This window comes from Oryctolagus cuniculus, chromosome 3, assembly GCF_964237555.1.
Source record: "Oryctolagus cuniculus chromosome 3, mOryCun1.1, whole genome shotgun sequence".
Taxonomy (NCBI): domain Eukaryota; kingdom Metazoa; phylum Chordata; class Mammalia; order Lagomorpha; family Leporidae; genus Oryctolagus; species Oryctolagus cuniculus.
This window is the reverse complement of record NC_091434.1, coordinates 44,389,342-44,414,874: the sequence shown is the minus strand read 5'-3', so window position 1 is coordinate 44,414,874 and position 25,533 is coordinate 44,389,342. Positions and strand designations below refer to the sequence as shown.

At 37.6% G+C, this 25,533-nt stretch overlaps 1 protein-coding gene across 1 annotated transcript in view; it reads right to left on the bottom strand.

The window, feature by feature from the left end:
- The window catches only part of DNAH7 (dynein axonemal heavy chain 7), a gene marked incomplete in the record, with an annotated part of 367,056 nt that overhangs the window by 194,759 nt on the left and 146,764 nt on the right, over positions 1 to 25,533 (bottom strand). The window contains 7 exon segments of the mRNA XM_070070446.1: positions 2,672 to 2,884; positions 6,512 to 6,639; positions 6,759 to 6,861; positions 9,579 to 9,747; positions 18,853 to 18,962; positions 20,413 to 20,625; positions 24,712 to 24,852. Coding sequence (XP_069926547.1) covers positions 2,672 to 2,884; positions 6,512 to 6,639; positions 6,759 to 6,861; positions 9,579 to 9,747; positions 18,853 to 18,962; positions 20,413 to 20,625; positions 24,712 to 24,852 — 1,077 coding nt within the window.

Below are 25,533 nucleotides of genomic sequence, written 5' to 3'. Positions count from 1 at the left end.
CAGCTTTGTTATTTGAGAGGCTGTTATTTTGAAGCAAATGTGCAAATTATTTCTTGACCTAAAAGAAACAAACTTTCAAATATTCAGGCCAACACATTCAACAATTCTGAATTAGCTTTTGACAAAGAATGATAGAATTCATTTGCAGGATTCATTTGCTCAGTAACTTTAATAGCTCAATTCCATGGTGAAGATTTCAGTGATGACATACACTAGGACAATGTATTATCTTTCCCATTATCTGACCACACTGGAATCCTGACATGCCAGTTTAATACAAATTGTTGCCTCTATTAACTTTTGTTTATTACAAAATACAATGACTTGAAGCTATGTTAGGCTAATGTGAAATAGAACATTACTGCTATATATCAGAATTCTTGATAACATTAGTACTGAAGATAAAAATGTATGTCACTGTTCTTAATCATGTAGATACATTTTAAAACCTGTATCTTCTACAAATAATGAATGTGAAAATTTTGCATTCTGCAAGGTCATATTTTAGATTTTGCTGTTAGGTATCACCTATCTTGCTTTCATAAGAAGCTGACTAATGTAGTTACATTTCACGGTTCCACAGAATATTTCCAATGGAAAGCCAACCATGTCTTAAAAGTATTTGAGTTCTTCATATATGAGAGGGCTTCTAAAAGTTTGTGGAGGCCGGCGCTGCAGCTCAATAGGCTAATCCTCACCTGTGGCGCCGGCACACCGGTTTCTAGTCCCAGTCGGGGCGTCGGATTCTGTCCCGGTTGCCCCTCTTCCAGGCCAGCTCTCTGCTGTGGCCCGGGAAGGCAGTGGAGGATGACCCAAGCGCTTGGGCCCTGCACCCGCATGGGAGACCAGGAGAAGCACCTGGCTCTGGGCTTCAGATCAGCACGGTGTGCTGGCCGCAGCTTGCCCACCGCAGCGGCCATTGGAGGGTGAACCAACGGTAAAGGAAGACCTTTCTCTCTGTCTCTTTCTCTCACTGTCCACTCTGCCTGTCCCAAAAAAAAAGTTTGTGGAAAAAAGATTTAAAAGTTTATTTTGGTACAAAAAAATGAGATTCATGTAATTTTTTCATTATATGCAGTTCTACAAACTGAAGATCCTTCTTATATACTTAATATCTAGATCATTTAATTTTTTTCATTTTTAAAATAATATTTATTTGGAAGGGAGAGAGAGAAAGAGAAAGAGAGAAAGAGAGAAAGAGAGAGAGAGAAAATTGGTTCCTATCTTCTGGTTTACCCCTCCAGGCTGAAGCTAGAGGGCCAGGCTGAAGTTGAAAGCCAGGAACTCAATCTGGGTCTCCCATATGGGTGGTAGTAATCAAGTACTTGAGCCATCACTTGCTGCCTCCCAGGGTAGGAAGCTACAATCAGTAGTGGTGCCAGGACTTGAACCTAAGCACTCTGAAATGGGGTGTGGGTATCTCAAGCAGTATCCTAATCACTAAACCAAATACTCACTCATCTTTTAATTTAAAATTTATTTATTTACTTATTTATTTGAAATGGAGAGAGATAGAAAGAGAAAATAAACACATACTCCCATATACTGGTTCACTCTCCAGATGCCTGCAACAGCAGGCCCAAATCAGGAGCTGGGAATTCAATCTGGGTCTCTCGTGTAGGTGGCAGAAACCTAATTACTTGAGCCATCTCTACTGTCTCCCAGTGTCTTTATCAGCAGGAAGCTAGAGTCAGGAACCTGAGCTAGACATCAGAGCCCAGTACTTTAATATGGAATGCAGGTATCCTAACTGGCATCTTAACCACTTTGCCAAACACCCATCCCTAGATCATTTTAAATGCAAACATTATACACAGCAAATCACTTACTGCTAGTCCACAACTAACTGCAATTGCATTATAGTTATATTTAATCATATTAAGTGATGTTGTTTATGGCTTTTTGAGCATGTTTATTAATTATACATTATTTATTTTAAATTAATTCAAGTTATATAGGATCAAAGCCTTCAAAATATTTTTCAGAAACAAGCAATTTTGTTGCTTAGTAATATTGTTTTATATTTTGAAAATTATGAGACAGAACTTAAATCACCAAGAATTACATGCATAAGGTTTTAGAAATCATCATGAAATTTCTTTTTTCAGGTGTGCAAAATAATAAATTGTTTTATACAGTAACTTATTTTTTCACTTAGTTAATGAAGCCAACTTCTAATTGAAATTTTGTAAAGATCTACAGTATTGAGCTTTATTTTATTTTTTAAAAAATCTATTTTATTTATTTAAAAGGCAATGTTACAGAGAAAGAAAGAGAGGGAGGAAGGGAAGGAGGGAAGGGGGAGATGGAGGAAGGGAGGGAGGGAGAGAGAGAGAGAGAGAGACTGAGACTTCCAGTGAACTGTTGGTTCACTCCCCAAGTGGTCACAATGGCTGAGGCTGGGCCAGGCTGGAGTCAGGAGCCAGGATCTTCATCTGGATCTTCCACATGAGTGCAAGGACCCAAGGACTTATGGGCCATCTTTCACTGCTGTTCTAGGTACATTAACAGGGAGATGGATCAGAAGTGGAGCAGCCAGGACTTGAATCAGCACTCCTATGGGATGCTGGCATTGCCAGTTACAGCTTAACCTGTAACACCACAATGCTGGCCCAGGTATTGGGCTTTACAAATGAGCAGTTTATGAATCAGAAACCCTCTAGTTCTCTACCTTTAAATTCCCAGCAGCAGTAAGCACTGACTTCACAGCTCTCATTCCATAGTCGTAGTGATGCTGAGATGATAACTGCTCTGAACACAACCGATAAGTAGCCACAATTTTCACTGACAGTGGCCGAGCAGTAACAAACCCACAGGAGTACAGGACTATTTCAGCAATCATGGCATAGTCAGGCACCATCATTGCTACTGTACGAAAGAGAGCCTATGGGTACAAAGAAAAGGTCCTGTTAAAAAGATGATAATAAATAAAATCCTATACTTTGTTTCATAACATGTTATAGCTTTTTGTAATGCAGCATCAAATTGTAATGCTGAAGTAATACAGATAAAAACACTCAAAAATTAGGTTCCTACTATGGTTATATAAAATATATCATTAAACTTTTGCATCACTTTTTTCCCATCTAAATGTTAAGTACCAATTAGGTTACGTTCTTTGGGGAAGCAACACAATACAGGGAAATGAACCTCAGACTATGCCAGGATTTCCACCAGCCTCTCATCTAGGCTGCTGACAAAGCATCTGCCTGTTTTGGGGCAACTGGGCTTCAAGCAAGGCTTTCTAGTGGTCTATTTAATTTTATAATCTGGGGATAAAAAGATAACCCATAATAACAAAGACTATATTAGACAAATGATATATTTTGAGATTTGCTTAAAACTTTTTTGTCTGTAGCCATTATCTCAGTCTTTCTTCAAGTATAATAAAGAAAGCTGGGAACAAATAACGGATGATTGCTACTGGAGTCAAATGAATTTTCAAAGTTGTGAAGATAATTTTTTCTCATAGTATTTTAAATACCATTAGACAAGTAAATGTCATGTGATGAGAAGTAAACATAAAACTGAGAAGACTAAAAAAGAATAAATAAGAAAATTTAAATTTGGAATATTAGTATGCTCATGCATTAAAATATCAAATTCTTGTACTAAAGAGAAAAATTAACAATATTGTAGGGGACCAAAGGATCACCTCAGATGAATTACAATCATATTCAGATAGTTTGTAAGTGCCTTCTGGGAATTACTTGAATTACCAGAAACATAGGTAGATAGAAAATAAGAACATCTTGCTTAAGTCAACATATTTTCTCCACACTGAGAAAAAATAAAATTTTGCATCAAGCAAGACCTTTACAATGTATTAATTTTCAGCTCAGACCTTGGTCCTGCAGTTTTGTCTTTCATTTATTTTAAATATTTACTTTTATTTATTTGAAAGGCAGAGTGACACAGAGAGAAAGAGATCTTCATCTGCGATTCACTCTCCAAACGGCCTCAATGGCCAGGGCTTGGCCAGGCCCAAGCCAGGAGGCAGAAACTCCTTCTGTTAGGCCACATGGGTGGCAGGGGCTCAAGAACTTGGGCCATCCTCTGAGTCTTTCTCAAGAGTGTTAGCAGGGAATTGGACTGGAACCAGAGTAGCTAGGAATCTCTAACAGGCAGTCTGATATGGGATGGCAGCATTTCAAGCAGCAGCTTAATCTTGCAACACAACACCAGTCCCTGAAATCTTGTTAATGAGGTTACCATTAAAGAATGGAAAGAATAACGTTTTAAAATACAGCTTACACAAATAACTTGGAAGAGAAGCTTAAACAAGCATTCTCAATCACTTCATCCATGAGAACAAAGAATACAAGAAAATTGCCATACACATGGTACCTCTTTTACAGTGTAGGCTCCCAACAACTACTTTTTTCTTAATGAATAGAAGAAGTAAGGACTGAATTAACAAATCAGTTGTTAACCTCAAGGTTAGGGTGATACAGTCTTTCTACAATAGCACAAATTACAACAGTTTAGAGCCAACATCTGTACATTGCTGTAGGTTTCCCTCTGACCACCTAAGGTAAATTTCCATTCACATTGTTTCAACACCATTAGCAATGTTTCATTGGTTGGGGAATACAATGAAACAAACTCCTCGGTATTTCAGACTTTTAGGTATTTCCATATATACTAAAAAAAAAAAAAAATAGATGTTCCATAGAAACTCTAATCAAGAACACTGTGCAATAGAAAGAACAACAACAAAGCTATCTGAATTTGTGAACAGCTTTTGACTTAATGCAAAATGAAACTATGTTACCCCAAGAACCACAAGATGTTTGCTTTGACATTTTTTTTCAACATATACACTGTGGAAAAGTCTGCAGACAGCATTAACAGATTCAACCAATGACTCCCAGATTTCTATGCCTAGCTACACAGAGAATTTTGCTTTTCCTGCTTTATAAATATTTATGCATTCGAAGGTTGATCCTACTGAATAACATAAGTGAATGTAAAAGAAATTGCTGCAAAAAAAAGCTTTCCAAACTAAATCTGCATTAAAAAGTCACAAAATGCTTATTAGGTAAAGTATTTACCAGTTTTCACTTTTTAGCCATAACTGTCTTCACTAAGGTACAAGTGCTAAAATCTCTGTTCCATCACCAAAAAGGGCATGGTGTGGAAATATAAAAGCACTTGGCAACAATTAGTCATATGAAAAGTCTTGGGAGGAAAGAAAAACTGCTCATTTACTCCGAGAAGCTGTCAGTCTAAGAATTGAATGGTGGAAAGAAGATAGGATTTATTCAGAATATTGGTTTTTTTTCATCTTCAATTATTACTGCATTAAACTTCAACATGGTTTTCCATGCAGAGGCAATAAATAAATGCAATTCAGTAGAAAAGACATAATGTGGCTGACAAAGACATGGAGAAAATGCTATATTCAACTATGAAAGTGTTTCAGTTTCTTATAATAAAAAATTAGTGCTGACTTGATGAGAATTGATATATGATGTAAATTCTTTCAACCTGTGTTAGAGGGCAAGTTAGCCACATGATTCTTGGTCCTATGACTCTACTTAAGGAAATATCTTAAAGTAGAGAAAAACCTCAAGTAAAAAACTGCCTATTTTGATATTATTTACAATGCAGAAAAACTACAAACCACCTAAATGTTCAACAATGAGAGTTATGTAAATTTATTTACAGTTTAAATTATGTTTATAATGATGGAGAAATGCTCATGTTACCATATTAACTTGAAAAAAAGCCGGCACCACGGCTCAATAGGCTAATCCTCCTCCTGTGGCGCCGGCACACCAGGTTCTAGTCCCCGTCGGGGCACCAGATTCTGTCCTGGTTGCCCCTCTTCCAGGCCAGCTCTCTGCTGTGGCCCGGGAGTACAGTGGAGGATGGCCCAAGTACTTGGGACCTGCACCCTCATGGGATACCAGGAGAAGCACCTGGCTCCGGGCTTCGGATCAGCGCAGATCAGCGAGGTGCGCCGGCTGCAGTGGCCATTGAGGGGTGAACCAATGGAAAAGGAAGACCTTTCTCTCTGTCTCTCTCTCTCACTGTCCACTCTGCCTGTCCAAAAAAAAAAAAAAAAAAAAAAAAACAAACAAACAAACAAAAAACTAAGCAAACACAATTTTCTTATTTCAACTGTATTTTTAAGTATTTATTTTAAAATTGGAGGAAAGAAAACTACAATATAGTAATCAATGGAGTACCATTTTAGTATTTTTCCATATTTTAAAATTTTCTGTAATTAGCATTATTTTAAAGCCAGAAATTTTGGAAACTGTACCTGGTGTGCATGTCTGTTTTCTACAGGTACTTAAAGTTTTGACGGGAGGCATTGGTGTAAAAGTGATGAGCACAGCTGTCTTCGTTTTAAAAATTCTCTCTTAGGATAATTTTCTAAATTATTATAATACTTAAGGACATCTATTTTCACAAAATTCCAGGGTAGCATATTCTTTCTTTTTATGTATTAACTTTGTATATCACAGAAAGGAAGTAGAGGATATCATCATTTCCCTCATACCTTCAGATTATCTGGCAGTTCTGATCGCCCAGCATACCCAGGGTTCATGGTTATGAACACAGCACATGTAGGGTCAAGTTTCAGTTCAGTTCCTTCAAATACTAGTATTTCAGCACCTGCATTAATACCTGTGGGTAGTCAGGAATGAAATGACTCAGTAATACACATATAAATGTGACTTGTACCATTCATTGCCTCACATATTTCTTCTATTTTCACATAACGCAAAGACAGACTAGTTCATTACCTCTTTGGATAGTAAGGATTTGTTGAGCAACCACAGAAAGTACTTCTAAATCAATTCTGTTAAACTCATCAAAGCAAGCCCAGGCTCCACAAGATAACAGTCCCTGTGAGAAAAGAGTAATGAAATTTTTCAACTTTATCTGATTATTTCATTGAAATGTTGCATTTTCACCTGATCTTTTTCAAGGATTTAATATCCTATCAAGGAAATTGCTTATTCACCTTTATCTTTAAAGACAGCTTATTTTTCATTACTGATTCATTATTCTCTATGAGTAAAGAGTTTGTTCAATTGAAAATTTTTCCCATTGACTTTTTACATTCCTTATATATCTTGGCATTTGGGTGTACATGTGTAATTTGAAAACCTTTTTATTTTTTATTTACAAGTTGATTATACTTGCTTCTTTCACATTAGTTCAATAGAATGGGTTAGAGAAGTTCTCTATATAAGACGACTTTTGCTGCCACCAAGACTGCTTTGTGGTCTGAGCAGCTTAACAGCCAACTAATATAATTTAAGGCCCCATTTGCAATCCTAACTCACAGCTACCCAGCAACATTGTGACATCTGGCGATAAGGAAAAACTTTAAAATCAAGCAGGAGTAGAAGCTCTGTCCAAATTCAGGTTTACTTTTTAAGAATGTACAACAATTAAACAAGTATTTATTAAAAACATGTTTTATAGATTTTGGTATGTGAGATTTTGGTATGTGCCTGGCATGATGCTGGGCACTATATACATATGCATGCATGTATAAATGTATGTATATCTATACAAGTGTATGTATCTATCTACCTATTTAAGAGGCTGAAAGGGCAAGTGCTCATCCATTGATTCACTCCCCGAAATGTGCATGAAGGCCAGGACTGGGCCTAGGCCAAAGTCCAGATTCAGCAACTCAGTATAGATCCCCAATGCAGGTGGCAGGAATTTAATTATTTGAGCCATCATCATTGCCTCCCAGGGTCTACATTAGCAGGAAGCTGGAGTCAGGAAGGAGAGGCAGGTGTTGCACCCAAATACTCCAAAGTGGGATGCAGGATCCTAACTGGCATTTCAAGTGCTAAGCCAAACATGCATCCCTGTATATATCTTTTCTGCAAGAAAAAAAGGCTAGAACAAGTGTTGCCACACAGTAAATAGTGGCTGACTTTAGATTTTTACACAGTTCATTCTACTGAATCAGGCTGTACTGCTCATGATGTCATAAGAAACAGTACCTTCTCAATATTTAGAAATTCTGTCCATGACTTCAACTTCTAATCAACAATGTAATCAAAGAATAGAAGTCACAGAGAAGAGAATGCTTATGAAGTCACATATTCAAACAGCTGTAGAGATTGTGAGGTTCTTGATAGGAATAATCATGTATTTTTAAATTTTGCATCCTCATGCGTCTTTAGACACTTAGTAATATAGCACCTATTTAAGCTATGTGTTGATTCTTTTAAATTTGCTATTTATTTCTTAAATAATCACCACAGTAAGACTGTATGTCATTTCAGAGGATAAATTAAAATGTTAATTGGCCATTTACATGTTTCTTCCTAGTTTATTCATTATCATTTCAATTGGCTTTTGAACCCACTCTAATTGTTTAAACATCATGAATACATAGTCTTCTACAACTCCAAATTTACTACAAAATGGCCAAGCTATATTCAACCAGGAAACATTTCACTGTATTGGGGAGGAGTCATATGTTCCTTTTGTTAGTGTGTTTGTTTTTTTAAAATGCCAACCTTTCCAAAGAAAATTTGGGAAAGAACATATTTAAGAATATTTAAAATGTATCTTGAAAAGTACAGAAAAATTACATAAATAAAAAGAAAAAGTTAATCTCAAATAGATCATTTTGCATTCAATTGTAGCACTTAACATTTTCAGGAATAACAGGTTTTAGCAAACAAGCTGCTAAAATGACCACATGTTTATAGGTTTACAGGCAGGCACTTTGCTGATTTCATGCCAACTTTTGGAATCCTATAGAACCATAAAAGTGCAAATCTGACTCAGTATAAGGAAAAAAGAATCCCATAAAACAAGACCAAGATTTAAAGTTCACTGAAAATTATTAATTAGAATATGTCTATAAAAGTAAGTTACTCATGGGGTGGGCACTGTGTTGCAGTGGATTAAGCTACCACTTAGCATGCCCAGATCCTATATCAGAGTCCCCAAGATTAAGTCTCACCTCCAATTCTGATACAGATTCCTGCTAATGTGCCTGGGAGGCAGCAGGAGATTGAGTCCCAAGTGGTTGAGTCCCTGCAACCCACATGGGAGACCAAGATGGAGTAGGGCTTTGACTTGGCCCAGTCCCACCTGTTGTGAGAATCTGGAGGGTGCGCCAGAGAATGGAAGATAACGCCCCTCTTCCCTTTTCATCTCTCCCTCTCTGTCACTCTTTCAAACAAATAAATTAATAAGTCTTTAAGAGAAAGTGAATCACTGGGACATAATACGTTTTTGAAAACTAAGATCTATAAGTTAAAGATGTCTTTAGATTCCTATAACCTTTATGTAAGGCAGAAGTCCTGAAACTTTTATCTGTCCCAGTGTATTTTAAAGACACCCTTCACTCTAAGCAGTAATAATGACCAATCATGGCAGGAACTAGAGAGATAGTTAGAGCTGCACCCCAAACAAGTTTTTCATGTAACATCACTTCCCTTGAGAATTACTGAGACAAGGTTTTAGTTTTTAACCTCTATTTAAGCCACAGAGTTTTTAATTTGCAGTCAGTTTCTCTTTATAAATAATCTTCCTCTATGATCAATTACTCTAGTATAAGGAAATGAGGAATAAATTCAAACCTTAAAGAATTTTCCTAAAGCCAAATAATCTAATCCATCAGAGCAGTTGAAAACAACACATTGTTTGGCCACAGCTTTTGCCAAGTCCTTAGTTGTTTCAGTCTTTCCAGTGCCAGCTGGACCCTCAGGTGCTCCTCCAAGGTGCAGGTGAAGAGCTCCAAATAAGGTTCTAAAATAGAAAAGACAGATAGTCTTTATATAATAGTATGCTTTTAATATATATATATATCAAAGAAAAGCAAACATTCAGACTGAGAGCCAAAATTTTGCACTTCCTCCTTAATAATTTCTTCCTTCCCACTAACTTTGGGAAATCTTCAACAGTATATTACTTTGATGTTGTATTTTGCTTCTGAATAGCTGTTTATATGACAAATTTAGCACAAATTCATTTTTGAAATTCAATGATGATTTCTGGTAAATATGGAGAATTCAGCTGATCCTGAGCCACCTAACCCCCCTTACTGCAAGCACATGAAATGTTGCATGAACAAAAACAAAACAGTAACTTTAAAATACACAGCCATTTTTTCTTAAAGCATGAAAGGAAAATCACCAACAAGAAGGGAATGCAAAGTTGCAAGGTAATGAGATACTCAGGCTGCAGAGACCCATATTGTTTTAGTATCCACACATAAACAGAAGTGGATTTATGCCCTCATAGAAACAGAAAACAAGTTCTCAGAACTGAGCAAGGTGTGGAGCTGGAATGGCTCCATCTGTATAAATCTAGAATCCACAAAATGCTGCCTTGGCTCAAAATAGAAACTAAATTTATTCCTGCAACCTAAAGGAGGTAGACAAAGAAGAATTCCAATCACAGAAGAGACATGGCAGTGTATCCTTCATGCAGGACCCGGTGGGATGCTACATAATTAATTTAAGGGAGGGGATTCAAACTTCCATTAGCATAGCATAAGATCCCAGACTAACAAATTAGCATTAATTTTTTTCTGGACCAGAGACAATCACGTAGCTCTCTTCAGAGATAATAGTGAAACTACTCCCTACTAAAGGACACCTTAACAACTAGGAACATACAAGATTACATGGGTAAACAACCACTACTAAAACAATTTCAAAGCTAAAACCAGGCAGAGGTAAAGGTTGAGTCAGACTAGCAATGCCAAAAACAGATGGACAAAGTCTGGAGGTGTTATAACATAAATGGCATCCTGCCCTCTTTGGATCCTGGTAGTCTATTAAATGAGATTTTAAACTGAAAAAAAAAATGACACCAGCAAATTGTGTGTGTGTGTGTGTGTGTGTGTGAGAGAGAGAGAGAGAGAGAGAGAGAGAGAGAGAGAGATGTCAGTTTCATAAGAGACAACTTGAAATGCTAGTAACAAAAATATAATCATAGTACTTCTGAAAACTCAATGAATAGGGTACATATTAGGAAAACATTAGGAAACAATATTGTACAGTGGAAGGTAAACAATGTTTCATAGATGCAGGGACTGTATATAAGAAAAGACAAAGTAAAAAGAAGAAAGTGGAGGAGCTGGTGCTGCAGCATAGTAGGTTAAGTGCCTGCAGCACAGTAATTCCATGTGGGTTCTGGTTCAAGTCCTGGCTGCTCCACTTCTGATCCAGCTCCCTGCTGATGGCCTGGGAAAGCAGTGGAGGATGGCCCAAGTCTTGGGCCCCCTGCAGCCACGTGGGAGACCCAGGGGAAGTTCCTAACTCCTGCCTTTGGATTGGCTCAGCTCCAGCCTTTGTGGCTATTTGGGAGGTGAATCAGCAGACAGAAGACCTCTCTGTAATTATGCCTCTCAAATAAATAAATAATTTTTTTTAAAAAAATAGTAATAGCAATGAATACCAGGAGAGTATTATCTTTGGAAGACTGAGGGAAAACTATTATTCATCTACAATTCTATTCCTAGCTAATCTATCATTTAATAATTGAGCTTAGGCCAATAAAAAAAGATAATATAGATGAAGACTGATAGAATTGATTATTTTCAGAGCCTCACAGAGAGAATTAGTAAAAGAAGTTGCCTAGTAAGGAGAAAATTAAACCAGAAGTAATATAAAACAAGAAGCAACAAGGAGTAAAGAAGATGATAAAATCTAGGGCAAACCAATATATATATATATATATATATATATATATATATATATATATATATATTAGCTGTAAAAATATGTAGGACTATACCAAATCTTTATTTTCTGTCTCAAAATTCTGACTAAAGTCCTGAGCACAAGAAATGTCAGATCATCCTATCTTATGGTCAATAGAAAAACTGTAAATGAGAGTCCAGAAGAGAGGATTTCTTTAGAAATAGCTATTGGAGTGTTACCTATTTTGCATCTCAGTGATAGAGAGAGAGCAGCACTCCTTCCTTTCCTAAGCTAATTGAGGGGCCATTAGACAATTACTTGAAGAGGTTTGGCTTGCCATGCACACCCCAGGGGATTTTTTGGAACACAAGAGCTGAGAGCTGACTCACAACTTAAAATATTTAAAGTAGAAAGAATTTTTGGAAATGCTAATAATACAGTGGGATACAAGAGGACAATATGATGGATGTACACCTATTGCTAGCAAAGCAAATGCGTATCATTTGGGCAGATCCATATTCCTCTAGAATGGAGCTAGATTTAGCCACACTGGATAAGATACTATACAGGAAGTCCAGCTGGAATGAGAAGACCCCAAACAAAGGGCCTGTGTAACCGACGTCAGCCAGAGGCTAAAGTGAAGTCACCAGCAACCAGCCAGAGACGCATAATTCTACAAGTGGGAGAACCCAGTGTCTGGGGGGCTCTCCATGTCCCAAACACTCCTTATAAGATCTGGCAGATCTGGGTTTATGCCAACACTTATAGCACTAAACTTGTAAGAAATAGTTGTCACATATACAAGTACATTTTCTTCCCTTCTCTCTCCCCTCCTTATTCCCCAATCCTGGGGGCACCAAAACATGAGCTGTGGAGGAATGAATGCCAAAGACAGGGGAAAAAGGACAAACGATTGATCATGTCTGCTCAAATGTAGGCTTTGAGCCTGAGTCAGGCTTGAACAGAGGGAAAAGGGAAGTTTTGATGGATGAGAGATGTTAACTTTGGTATTAAACCTAAGTGGACTTTTAGTATCTGAAAAATGTGACTTATAAATTAATATCTTAGAGTGATAAGAAAAGCTAGGGAATCTATCCTAGATTTTGTCTAGGAAATGGGAAAATATTTGATAGAACAATTTTAACATAAAAAAACAAAATGGCTTTCTGCATGAGCCCTGAAACAAGTATGTTCAATAAATTATTTAATTTTTTTAGAAATTAATTAAAAAACAAAGTTAAATTCAGTATTTGACAATAATTTGGAATATGGAAGAAAGGAAATTTGAGTTAAAGTAGTGAAAGTCCTTTCATTATTTAGAAAGAAGACAGAGGTACTTATTGGTTATAGACTTCATAATGAAATAAGCAATTTTAAAGAGTAAGGTAACCTTTGGGGGCCAGCATTGTGGCTTAAGAGGTAAAGCCTGCCTGAGATGTTAGCATCCTGTATTGGAGCCAGTTTGAGTCCTGGCTGTTCCACTTCCAATCCAGCTCCCTGCTAATGTGCCTGGGAAAGCAGCAGAGGATGGCCCAAGTGCTTGGACCCCTGCACTCATGTGGGAGACCAGAAGAAGCCCCTGGCTCCTGGCTTTGGATTGGCCCAGCTCTGGCAATGCAGCTATTTGGGGAGTAAACCAGCAGACGGAAGATCTCTTTTTCTCCCTCTCTTTCTCTGTAACTCTACATTTCAAATAAACAAATAAACCTTTAAAAAAGAGTAAGGTAACCTCAAGAGAATAGAAAGAATCCCATGCCATATTCCATATTGCGTCCATCTGAGATCAGAGAAATGAATAAAGATAATTATATCACTTAACAGAAGATAAGACAGAAGGAAAACAAAGCAATAGAAAATAAAAATTAAAGCTTTGAGAATAGAAAGCACAAAATACAATGATTTAGGTAAGTCCAAATAGTCAACTAATCACATTAAATGTAAATGGATTAAATTCTCTAGTCAAAAGATACATTACCCCTTAGCATTTTCATGTGGCTCAATCCCCTTCTCCTTTGATATAAAATTGCCACCCATATCTCGAGTAATTTTCATTCCCATCTGGGTTACATGTACCTGTATCATCTACTGTTTCACTCAGTACACTCTTTAGTAATCATTTTCTAATTTGCCTTTCCCATCTAACTGAGAAACATCTGAGTACAAAGACTCTATTGTTCTCTGTTAAGAGTACTACCAGAGCATATGGTATATAATAGCTAATTGCTAATGCTTCTTAAATGAGTAAGTAAAATTTAAGAATTTTTTTCCATCACACCTAAATGGTGGACACATATATATATATGTTAAATGTAAAGGAATTTCTATATTATAAAACCAATAATGGCTACAGCTGGGAATGGGGTATATAAGCAATAGTACTAATGTCAGATTTCAGGTAGATTCTTCAAATGACTGGGCCTGTCCCTGTGTCATGTAACTGGCAGAATATCAAAACATATTCCAGTACTACTGCACTGCTCTTAGCTTTAATCCTGAACTACTTTCCCCGATTCATTTCATATTCTATAAATAATAGTCCTGCCAGGACTATGAGGAAGACACAGGCATTAATCACCATCTTCTATCAGAAAGACATCAGCATTTTAAATAAAACACATGAATAGCCTTACAATTCACTAAAACCATTTACAATTCTAATCACTTTCTAGGAACCAATATAATTTAAAATTGCTGTTCAGTTTATGGGAATTAAATATATTTTAATAAATGCCTACTTTATGTCAGGAAATGTGTTATATTGGGTTACAAGAAAAATAAGATATAATCCTTGTCCAGGAAAAGATTGCAATCAAATATATCAAACATTTTGGGAAGTGAACTAGGAGATAGGATCTTTCTTTTTTCTCTCTGTATACCTTTCAAACAAAACAAAAATATAAAATAAACATATTTATAATCCATTGTGGTGAACAATAGAACAAGAGGGAGACACCAAGTGTGAGGGCAGTCATATTGAAATCTAACATAGATGAGAATGTCAGAAAAGGCTACTTATTTAATAATTGGTAATGTCCTAAAGGATTATACCTCCTTGAGGAAAAAATGAAGAATTTTCTTGGAAAATGAGATAATGTGTACAAAGGAATTCAATTGAGAAGCAAAATGGTATGTACAAGGAAGAGTTTGGCATTATTGGACTATAGTTGTCAATTGACAGATTATATTCATCCTCATATGCTATGGTTTTTTGTTTGTTTCTTTTGACAGGCAGAGTTAGACAGTGAGAGAAAGAGACAGAGAGAAAGGTCTTCCTTCTGTTGGTTCACCCCCAAATGGCTGCTATGGCTGGTGCGCTGTGCCGATCCAAAGCCAGGAGCTAGGTGCTTCCTCCTGGTCTACCATGCGGTGCAGGGGCCCAAGCACTTGGGCCATCCTCCACTGCCCTCCTGGGCCACAGCAGAGAGCTGACCTGAAAGAGGGGCAACTGGGACAGAATCCGGTGCCCCAACTGGGACTAGAACCCCGAGTGCCGGTGCCGCAGGCTGAGGATTAGCCTAGTGAGCTGCGGCGCTAGCCTGCTATGTTTGTTTTTAATAAATTGTAGAGGGCTATTAAGTAACTAGTAGGTCAGAGCTATTCAAGCAAACATGAAGAAAACAGTGTTGGGTGGAATCTTCCTATTCTTCCACTCATGTTAAATATATCAGTCACGTGGACAAAGTTTCCACCAAAATTTTCAAGTTTCTGTCCAGTCAGCTCACACCTAGGAGGTCAAATGCAGACTTGAACGGAAACCTGTGAAGTAGCGAGCAGGGTCACTATATGATTCTCACTCCTAATCTAAAATTGGGTGAGTTGACGTGACTGTTCTTTCTCTTGGATTCAGCTCTTCACCCATATGGAAAGTATGCTTAGCATTAAGGAGAAGAAAATAATTAATTGTTTTTATGCTAGGTATATTCTTCTATAAATATTGTACATAAGAGCTTTAAATTGATAATCAGATACTTGCTCACCTATTTATATACTAACGCTTTGCTTTCCATTGACTTAAGCTTTTTGGATACTCTGGATGGAAGAAAAACATAAACTCTAAACCCCTAACTCATATTTAAGGAACAGTTCTAAAATAAAATCAGATCTTTGACAAAGAAACAAAAGCAAAAAAATAAACAAAAGCAATTCACTGGAGGAAGGATACTCTCTTCAAGAAATGGTGTTAGGGTGCTGGTGCTGTGGTGAACTGGGTAAAGCTGCAGCCTGCAGGACCAGCATCCCTTATGGGCACTGGTTCAAGTCCCAGCTGGCTCTCTGATACGGCCTGGGAAAGCAGTACATTGAAGATAGCCCAACTCCTTGGGCCCCTGCACCCATGTGAGAGACCTGGAAGAAGCTCCTGGCTCCTGGCATCTGATCAGCCCAGTTCCAGCCGTTGCAGGCATTTGGGGAGTGAACCAGTAGATGGAAGACCTTTCTCTCTATCCCTCCCTCTCTCTGTCTGTAACTCTCCCTATCCCAAATAAATTAATAAAATATAAATAAAATGGTGTTGGTAAAACTGTATATCTACATGCATAAAAAATCAGCCCTCAACCTGACTGTTGATGAGCAGCTTAATATGTTATCCCTGTTAGTATTTTTTTGTTTGTTCTACTTAATACTTTTGGTTGAATACTGTAATCAATACACAATTCTTCTTAAGTGCTGAAACTTAACTGAAAAGTGATCACTGTTAAATATAAGAGTGGGAATAAGAGAGGGAAGAGATGTGCAATTCGGGACATGCTCAAGCTGACTTACCTCAAACAGTAGAGTTAGAAACATACCAGGGGATTCGAATTCAATCCCATCAAGGTGGCATGTACCAATGCCATCTCACTAGTCCCAGTGATCAATTTCTGTTCACAATTGATCCTAATGATAGGACTAAGAACCAAAGGGATCAATAAACAAGAATAGTGTCTGCAAATACTAGCTGATAGAATCAAAAAGGGAGAGAATGTCCAACATGGGAAGTGAGATACACAGCAGATCCATAGAATGGCAAATGTCCTAACAGCACTCTGGCTCATAATCAGCCCTTAAAGCATGCGGATCCAGCTGAAATGCCCATGAGAGTATTTCAGGCATGGAAAGCCAAGACACTCTGGGGGAAAAAAAAAAAAAAACTAAATGACAGATCTCCACGAGTGAGATCCCAGTGGAAAGAACGGGTCATCAAAAAAGGAGGTACCTTTCTCTGAAGGGAGGAGAGAACTTCCACTTTGAGCATGGCCTTGTCTAAATATGATCAGAGTCAGTGAACTCAGGGGGCTTCCATAGCCTTGGCAGCTCATGACAAGAGCCTAGGGTGAATACTGAGGCCATAAACAAGAGTGTCAATTTGTTAAGTCAACAACAGGAGTCACTGTGCACTTACTCCTCATGTAGGATCTTTGTCCTTAGTGTGCTGTACATTGAGATTTAATGCTATAACGAGTACTCAAACAGTATTTTTCACTTTATGTTTCTGTGTGGGAGCAAAGTGTTGAAATCTTTACTTAATGTATGCTAAACTGATCTTCTGTATATAGAGAATCGAAAATGAATCTTGATGTGAATGGAAGGGGAGAGGGAGAAGGAAAGGGGAGGGCTGCGGGCGGGAGGGACATTATGGGGGGGAAGCCATTGTAATCCATATTCTGTACTTTGGAAATTTATATTCATTAAATAAAAGTTTAAAAAAAGGAAAAAAATTAGCTCAAAATGGATCACTGAATTAAATGTTAAAATACAAAACTATAAAACTTCTAGAAGACAACATAAGAAAAATCTAGGCAAATTTTGGTTTGATGAAAACTTTTTAGATCAACACCAAAAAGCAAGATCCATGAAATAAAAATTAAAAATTGGACTTCATTAATATAAAAAAACTTATACTCCATGAAAGACACTATTTACAGATTGAAAATGCAATCTATAGATCATAAGAAGATATTATTCATAAAAGGCATATATCCAAAAATATACAAAGAACTCTTAAAGCTCAATGTAAGAAAACAAACAAACCAATTACAAATCAGGCAAAACATATGGGCAAAAACCTCAACAAAGAAGATATTATTTGGGAAACAAGCATGGAAAGAAGCTTAACGTCATATTCATTAGGAAATTCCAAAATAAAGCAAATTTACATTTAACTATACATCTACCAGAATGGCTACAATCCAAAACACTGGTAATACCAAATGCTGGCAAGGATGTGGAGCAATGGAATCTCATTCATTGCTGGAAGGAATGAAAATACTACAGAAATTTTGGATGCAGGCTAGGAGTTCCTCACAAAGTTAGATTTACTCTATGATCTAGCAATCATGTTACTTGGGCATTTATACAAGTTAAAACTTTTGTCCACACAAAAACCTGCACACAAATATATGTATCAGTTTGATTCATAATCACCAATACTTGGAAACCACCCAGGTGTCCTTCAATAGGTGAATGGAAAAACTGTGGTATGCCCTTAGAAAACATCATTATTCAGTAATAAAATGAAATGTGCTATTGAGCTACAAAAAGACATGGAAGAACCTTAAATGAACATTACTAGGTGGAAGAAGACAGTTTGTGATTCCAAGTAATAAAACTCTAGAAGACACAAAACTATAGTGACAAAAAGTGATGGCTGTCAGGGGCTCAGGGGGAAGGCAGGAGGAATGAACATATAGTGCAGTGAAACTATTCTGTGTGACACTGCAAAGATGGATGTTTGATGATGCATTTGTCAAAACCCATAAGGCTATACAACATAATGGACCTTGTAAACTATGGACTTTAGTCAATAATACGTTAATATTAGTTCATCAGTGGTAATAAAGTACTATAGTTATGAAAGATATTAATAATAATGGACCATCAGAAAGGGGTATTATTTAAGAATTTCCTGTACTTCCTGCATAATTTTTCTGTCAGTCTAAAACTGCTTCAAAAAGCACTTTCTTCATAAGGACAATAGAATGTAAAATAAAATTGTATTTATTTTTACCACATTTGAGAAGACAAAGAGCCTGGGAGGAAGAAGCCGTCAGATAAAAAGAAGTCAGAAATAGAGTTGAATGGATAATAACACAAGAGAGAGTTGAGAGAAAAAACAACAAAAGATAAATTTATAGTATGGAAGATGATTTTGTATTTTTAAGTGAATCAGTGATCTGGGGAGTGAGTGAACATTGTATCCAATAAATCGTTAAATTAATGGGTTTACCTGTAGCATCGATCAGTGAGTGGGGTAATAACCAGCCTGGGGGAATTACCCAGATACTCATATCCATATCGCAAACCAGCATTGATCATCTTTGTTTCTAAATGATTGTTCTAGGATAAGTCAGATAAGATGAAGTTAAAGAAAATTTTAAATGTTATAAAATCTCAACATCTTTAATAATAACAACTATAATACAGATAGTATCTTTAAAATTCATTTTTCAGGTACGATTTGATTCAGTAGAAGAATCTAATTTCTAGTTTCCATGGATAAGTAATTGAAGTCACTGGCTTCAATTTTCTCCAAAAAATATTTTAGCATTTTTCCCTTATCTTTCCCATGTTTTCAATAGTTTCTATTTTTCATTAGTTTACAGAAAAGAAAACTGATGCTTACAGGAATAAGTAACTTGCTCAAGTTACATATCTGCTAAGGAATGACAATTCTGGCATTAGAAACTAATTCAATCATCTGAGCTCCTAACCACAATATATACACACTGCCCCTCAAATGACTTCCCAAGATGTTATTTCTTCTTCTTGTTTTTTTTTTTTTTCAACAGGCAGAGCTGACAGTGTGAGAGAGAGACAGGGAGAAAGGTCTTCCTTTACTGTTGGTTCACCCTCCAATGGCCGCTGCGGCTGGCACGCTGTGGCTGGCGCACCGTGCTGGTCCAAAGCCAGGAGCCAGGTAATTATCCTGGTATCCCATGGGGGTACAGGGCACAAGCACTTGAGCCATCCTCCACTGCACTCCTGGGCCACAGCAGAGAGCTGGCCTGGAAGAGGGGCAACCGGGACAGAATCTGGCACCCTGACTGGGACTAGAACACAGTGTGCCAGCGCCATAGGCGGAGGATTAGCCTATTGAGCTGTGGTGCTGGCCCCAAGATGCTATTTCTTATCTCTTCTCTCCTCCTCCCCAGCAAATGTTCATGAAATCCTATCCAATGAGAACTTCTGAATCTTCATCTTCATCAGCTCTCTTTGTCCCTACTCAGTAGGCTTAATCTTGTCCACCATGCTGTTCCTTCTCCTGCTAACTTACCAATCATGATTACCATCACCACCTATCCAGATGACCTGATAAACGCCTTCCTTCTAGACTGCATTTCTAGCTCCTTCAACTGATCAACAAGGAGAAACTTTAACGACTAAGTCAGACCAAAAAGTTATTTCTACCTTCCTCAGATGCCTCCAGAATCTAAAAACACAATTTTAACTAGCCAGTCCCAACCTTTTGCATACTCAACAAGCATAATGCCTTATTAAAAGTGAGTAATTTTTGATAATTGTCATAATTTTTGTATATATATGTATTTTATATATACACATATATATAAAAAATACATTTGGCTACAGGCAAGGTGGTTATATAGATGTACAGAGATAGCTGTTGACTTCCTCACTCTTCAGTCTAGAGAAATGTTCACTTGTGTATAGTCAGCTATAAGCAAAAAAAATCCTTTGTTACTGATAATATTTCCCTTGTGAGCAAGCAAGCACAAATTAAAAAGCTATGAGCTGAAATTGCTGTGCAATAACATTCAATATTACTTACTTGCCAGTAGTACCTAAGCTGACTCAACCATTCAAAGTCAGAGTCATCACTAACTTTTTTCTTTACAAGTGTTGAAAGGACATCTCTAGCATGGACATCCAGTACAACAAGGGCTCCCAGGGTAACACGATTCTGTTTGGACAATTTACCACGGACCAAAGTGACAATATCATCAATTTGTCTGTTACATTTCTCCAAGTATGTCTCAAGAACCTGAAGGAAAATAAAGCAAGATATCTTGCTCAAAGTGGTCAGTCATTTTGAACAAAAACATAGTTTGAACTAAAGTTTAAAGAATACTCTCTGCATTTTAATCACAATTTTCCATATGATATATTTTGAGATAAGTTTTCTTACTACAAAGTGTTGGGTGAACTGACCCAATCTGACCCGATATAGTGAATACATGTTCACAGTCCTTTTCTAGTCTCTGTGTGGTTGGGTTGGACCACCTCCAGGACAACATGAAAGTAGGACTATGGGACCAACCACAGCCAATCAAAGTTCTTCCTGGGGACTGGTACACAGACTGAGAGAACAAAGTGCTTTTCACTAGGCTTTGGTATATGTGAATACGCCAACTCGAAGCTTCTGCAAGGTATCACCATCTCTGCAGGATAAATCCTTCCAAGGACTAGTAGAGATAAGGGACAATGATAGAGAGCAGTGATAAAGCCCTGAGTCCTGATTCTGTCTGCTCTTCTTTTGAACCAGTGAGTCCTATGAATCTCTTCCATGAAATTTCATTTTAAAAGAATTTTTATTTTATTTTAGCTATTAGAGAAAGACAGGAGAGGGAGAGGGTTAGGGTGAGGGAGATCTTTCACCCACTGGTCCACTCCTCAAATGCCTGCAACAGCCAGAGCTGGGGCTAGGCCAAAGCTTGGAGCTGGAAACAGTCTGTGTCTTACACATGGGTGGCAGGAACCTGAGTTGTGAGCCATCACTGTTGCCTCCCACAGTGTGCATTAGCAGGAATTTGGAACTGGAAGAGGAGCTAAGACTCAGACTCAAGCCTCTGTTTCAGGATGCAAGCATCCCAAGTGGTGTCCTAACTACTATGCCAAATGCCTGCACCTTATGTGTAAACTTTCTGAATGGGATTTGGGTCATTTGAAATGTAAAGATTCTAAGTCTAACGAAGCATTGAACATTTAAGTTTATGGTGAACTAATGCCGGTTTGGAGGGCCAAGCTTGCTTTGTCATCTCTTCTCTGGTAGATAAATCTAATGAACAGGCTTAAAAAGGAAAAACAGTTCATGATGATGAAAATAAAAATAGAATCAGTGAATACCACTGTGATGAAGAGAAGTGCCAATATGCTCAAGAGGCTAATATGGTGGCAATCTCCAAATTAATATTTAATAAATGTTGTATACCAAAATACCAAAGAATATTTTACTCTTTTAGTGCCATTACTAAGCAGTAGCAATGAAACAGAAGGTGAAGATTTCTGAGAATGAGAAAAAATTTAAAAGACAGAGTTGGGGACTACAAATTGTTTCTCTAAGGGAGATTTTTCTTGTTCCTTAAAATATTTTATCTTTTTAGTTATTCTTTTTTTTTTTTTTTTGACAGGCAGAGTTAGACAGTGAGAGAGACAGAGACAGAGAGAAAGGTCTTCCTTTCCATTGGGTCACCCCCCAAAATGGCCGCTACGGCTGGCGCCGCTGCAGCTGGCACGCTACACTAATCTGAAGCCAGGAGCCAGGTGCTTCCTCCTGGTCTCCCATGCAGGTGCAGGGCCCAAGGACCTGGGCCATCCTCCACTGCACTCCTGGACCGCAGCAGAGAGCCGGACTGGAAGAGGAGCAGCCCCAACCGGGACTAGAACCTGGGGTGTCAGCGCCACAGGCAGAGGATTAGCAAAGTGAGCCGTGCGCTGGCCCTTTAGTTATTCTTAAGAAAGTCCTTTCTTTTTTCAATGGTTTTATGGTTAAATGCTATTTTGTTTATATTATTCACATGGTTCATTTGCTATTACTTTGTTTCCCAAGAAGGAAAAAAATAAATCTCTGTCTCACCTAGGTTTAATCACATAACTATTTTAATTCCTAGAGCCAGTTAGTGAATTTTTGGAGACTGATTATATATACTAGTAAAATGGTTTTTATCCTAGGAACAGAAATTTTCCCTGTTGGGAAAACTCAGCTTCCTCACCATCGAAACTCAGGATCCCTAAGCACCTTACCAATTCTCATATTCTGACACAGAATAGTAGTGACACAGAATAAAAACTTATCAATTGGACCTGACATGACAAATTTTATGCATAAGAATTACTACTTATACTAGAAAAACATTTTCCTATATGAAAAAAGTAGATTTAGAGCTGAGATTTAGTTTAGGAACTAGGTTATATGAGTCAATGAAATTTTGATGAGCTAAATTGGAAAAAAAATCATGATATTGATAGCATTTTTGTTACATTTGTTAACCATTCTTATGATGAGCTAGTGAATCTGGAAGTAACTACTATTATACTCAATCCCCCAAAAAGGCTTATCTGAAATCAAATATTTGTATTATATTTGTATTATATTGAATATATATATATATATATATTCTACATACACCATGAAACACTGACTGAAAAATCACATTAATCTTTATAATATCCTAGCCTCTATAACAGTGGTAATTATTTATTTTATAGATCCTATAATGCTTTACACACACTAGTTTCACAATGAATACTCACTGAATAAATAAGTGAAAACACAGATCCTGAGGCGAACAGGCCTTCTGGGAGTGTGAGTTTACAGCATGATGGTATCATAGCTTTGAACTCCAAGACAGCTTGGGGTTTGCAAGGACTGGAAACACCCAGTCTTCTGTGAGACCTCTAAGAGTCTTCTGTTGCTCAAGCAAACTCATCAGTTTCAAATATGAACCATCTACTTAATTAGGGGGGAATTATAGAGTATTAAAACATCTGCTAGCTTCCCTTGATAGAACCACACATTGGATTTTTAAAAATTCACCAAATGCACCGGCGCCGCGGCTCACTAGGCTAATCCTCCACCTTGAGGCACCGGCACACCGGGTTCTAGACCTGGTCGGGGCACCGGATTCTGTCCCGGTTGCCCCTCTTCCAGGCCAGCCCTCTGCTGTGGCCAGGGAGTGCAGTGGAGGATGGCTCAAGTACTTGGGCCCTGCACCCCATGGGACACCAGGATAAGTACCTGGCTCCTGCCATCGGATCAGCACGGTGCGCCGGCCGCAGCACGCCGGCCGCAGCGGCCATTGGAGGGTGAACCAACGGCAAAGGAAGACCTTTCTCTCTGTCTCTCTCTCTCTCACTGTCCACTCTGCCTGTCAAAAAAAAAAAATTCACCAAATGCTATAGAATACTAAGATAGGGACTAGTCCCTTGAGCTACTATAGATTTGGGTGGTCTGAATATGTATGAAAAAGGAACAGGAACAAGGTAGAGAAAGTCAGAACAAAACAGGGAAATCACAAGCAGATGGAAAGAAAGAAATTGATTTTGAGGACATACTAAAAATATGTATTTCATGCCACAAACCTTAACTATGAAAGCACCATATTAAGGTTATAGTAGCAGCCACTCAAGGGAAAAGCACAGGCATTCATTTTGATAATCTCAGTGACTGTCTACACACCTATACCATTCCAATATTGTGGAAGCAAAATAGAAATGTACAGGCCTGATTTAAGCAACTCACTCTAACCTAAAATTGGTGGGTATTATCATAAACAAAACAAAAAATTGGGGTTGTAGGCAATGTGGTAAGAGTTATAGGTAGATAGTTTGAGCAGAGGACACATTAAGATGAATATTATCTACATTGCATGTATCCTGAGATGCAAATCATTCTGGGAAGTTAAGTGAAGGCAGGAAGGGACTATCATTTATGTCTTAATGCTTTGCCTCAACCTCTCCCTGTTCTAGTCTGCTTTGTATAAAACTAGATTTTGACAGAGTGGGTAGGGGTTTGACAAATACCACGTTTAAACTGAAGGAATCTGGAAAATGTACAAAAAGTTGTCTAATTTGCCAGTGTATTTCCTCCAGACTATGTCTACACTCTACATGTTAACAAGTGATAAAGTTGATGTGATGGTTTGGGGGCCAGAAAACACTAATAGAGATTCCAAGAGACTATTTATGTCCTGGTAGACTACCTTGGTGATGGAGCAACTGCCCTGTGCAGGGAGGGTGGTGAATGGTAGCTTAAAAGTGAAAAGACAATCCCAGCTCCTGATTTCAGCCTGGTCCAGACTTGGCTGTTGTGGCCACTGGGAAAGTGAACCAGCTGATAACAAAAGCTTACCTCTAGCCCCTCTGAAATCGCTGTTTGTACTTCTAGTGTCCAAAAGGTTTGCGATACACAGAGCACAGTCTGTCCAGGCCAATCTCTTACCCAGTTAATTCGTTCATTTTTTGTATAGGCAAGAATGGCTTCTCCAATTACCTAAAAGAAAAAGAAATTGCTAAAGATGAACAGTTTCTTGGATCAGCTCTATAACAAATAGCTAAACTCCTAAACTATATTAATTCATATTACTCATCATTTTAAAACATTCTTAGCCAGTTACAAAGACTCACTTAAGACATGTGATTAAAATATTTAAATTCAAATTTATTCATATACTTAGGAGCAAAACAAATATATCACATGACATGTTATTTTGCTGATACATTATCAATTTGTGTGAATCACATTATAACAATTATTTATTTAATCATATTTAGCTAAAGATACCTGAAATACATTTGGATTAAAAACAAGCATAAATAATTTATTGGTAAAACATAAATTCAAATATTTTTGCACTTAGATACATCAAATAACTCATAGATAATGATTTCCTTTTAATTCAATCTGATCTCCACTCAGCCATAGGCATGCATGTACATCTACACTCAGCCACATGCATATATGTACACACACAGCCACATGCATGAGTGTACACGCACACTCAACATGTACATGAGAATACATGTACACTTAGGAAAACTACACAATCCCTCCAAAGTTCCTTCTGTATTGCACTTACAGTGTGTTGCACTCACTCCCTCTCAGTCATATAGTGCGATGCCCAAGGCAATGATGACAGGGATAGATATGTAACTCATTCATACAGAGTGGAGG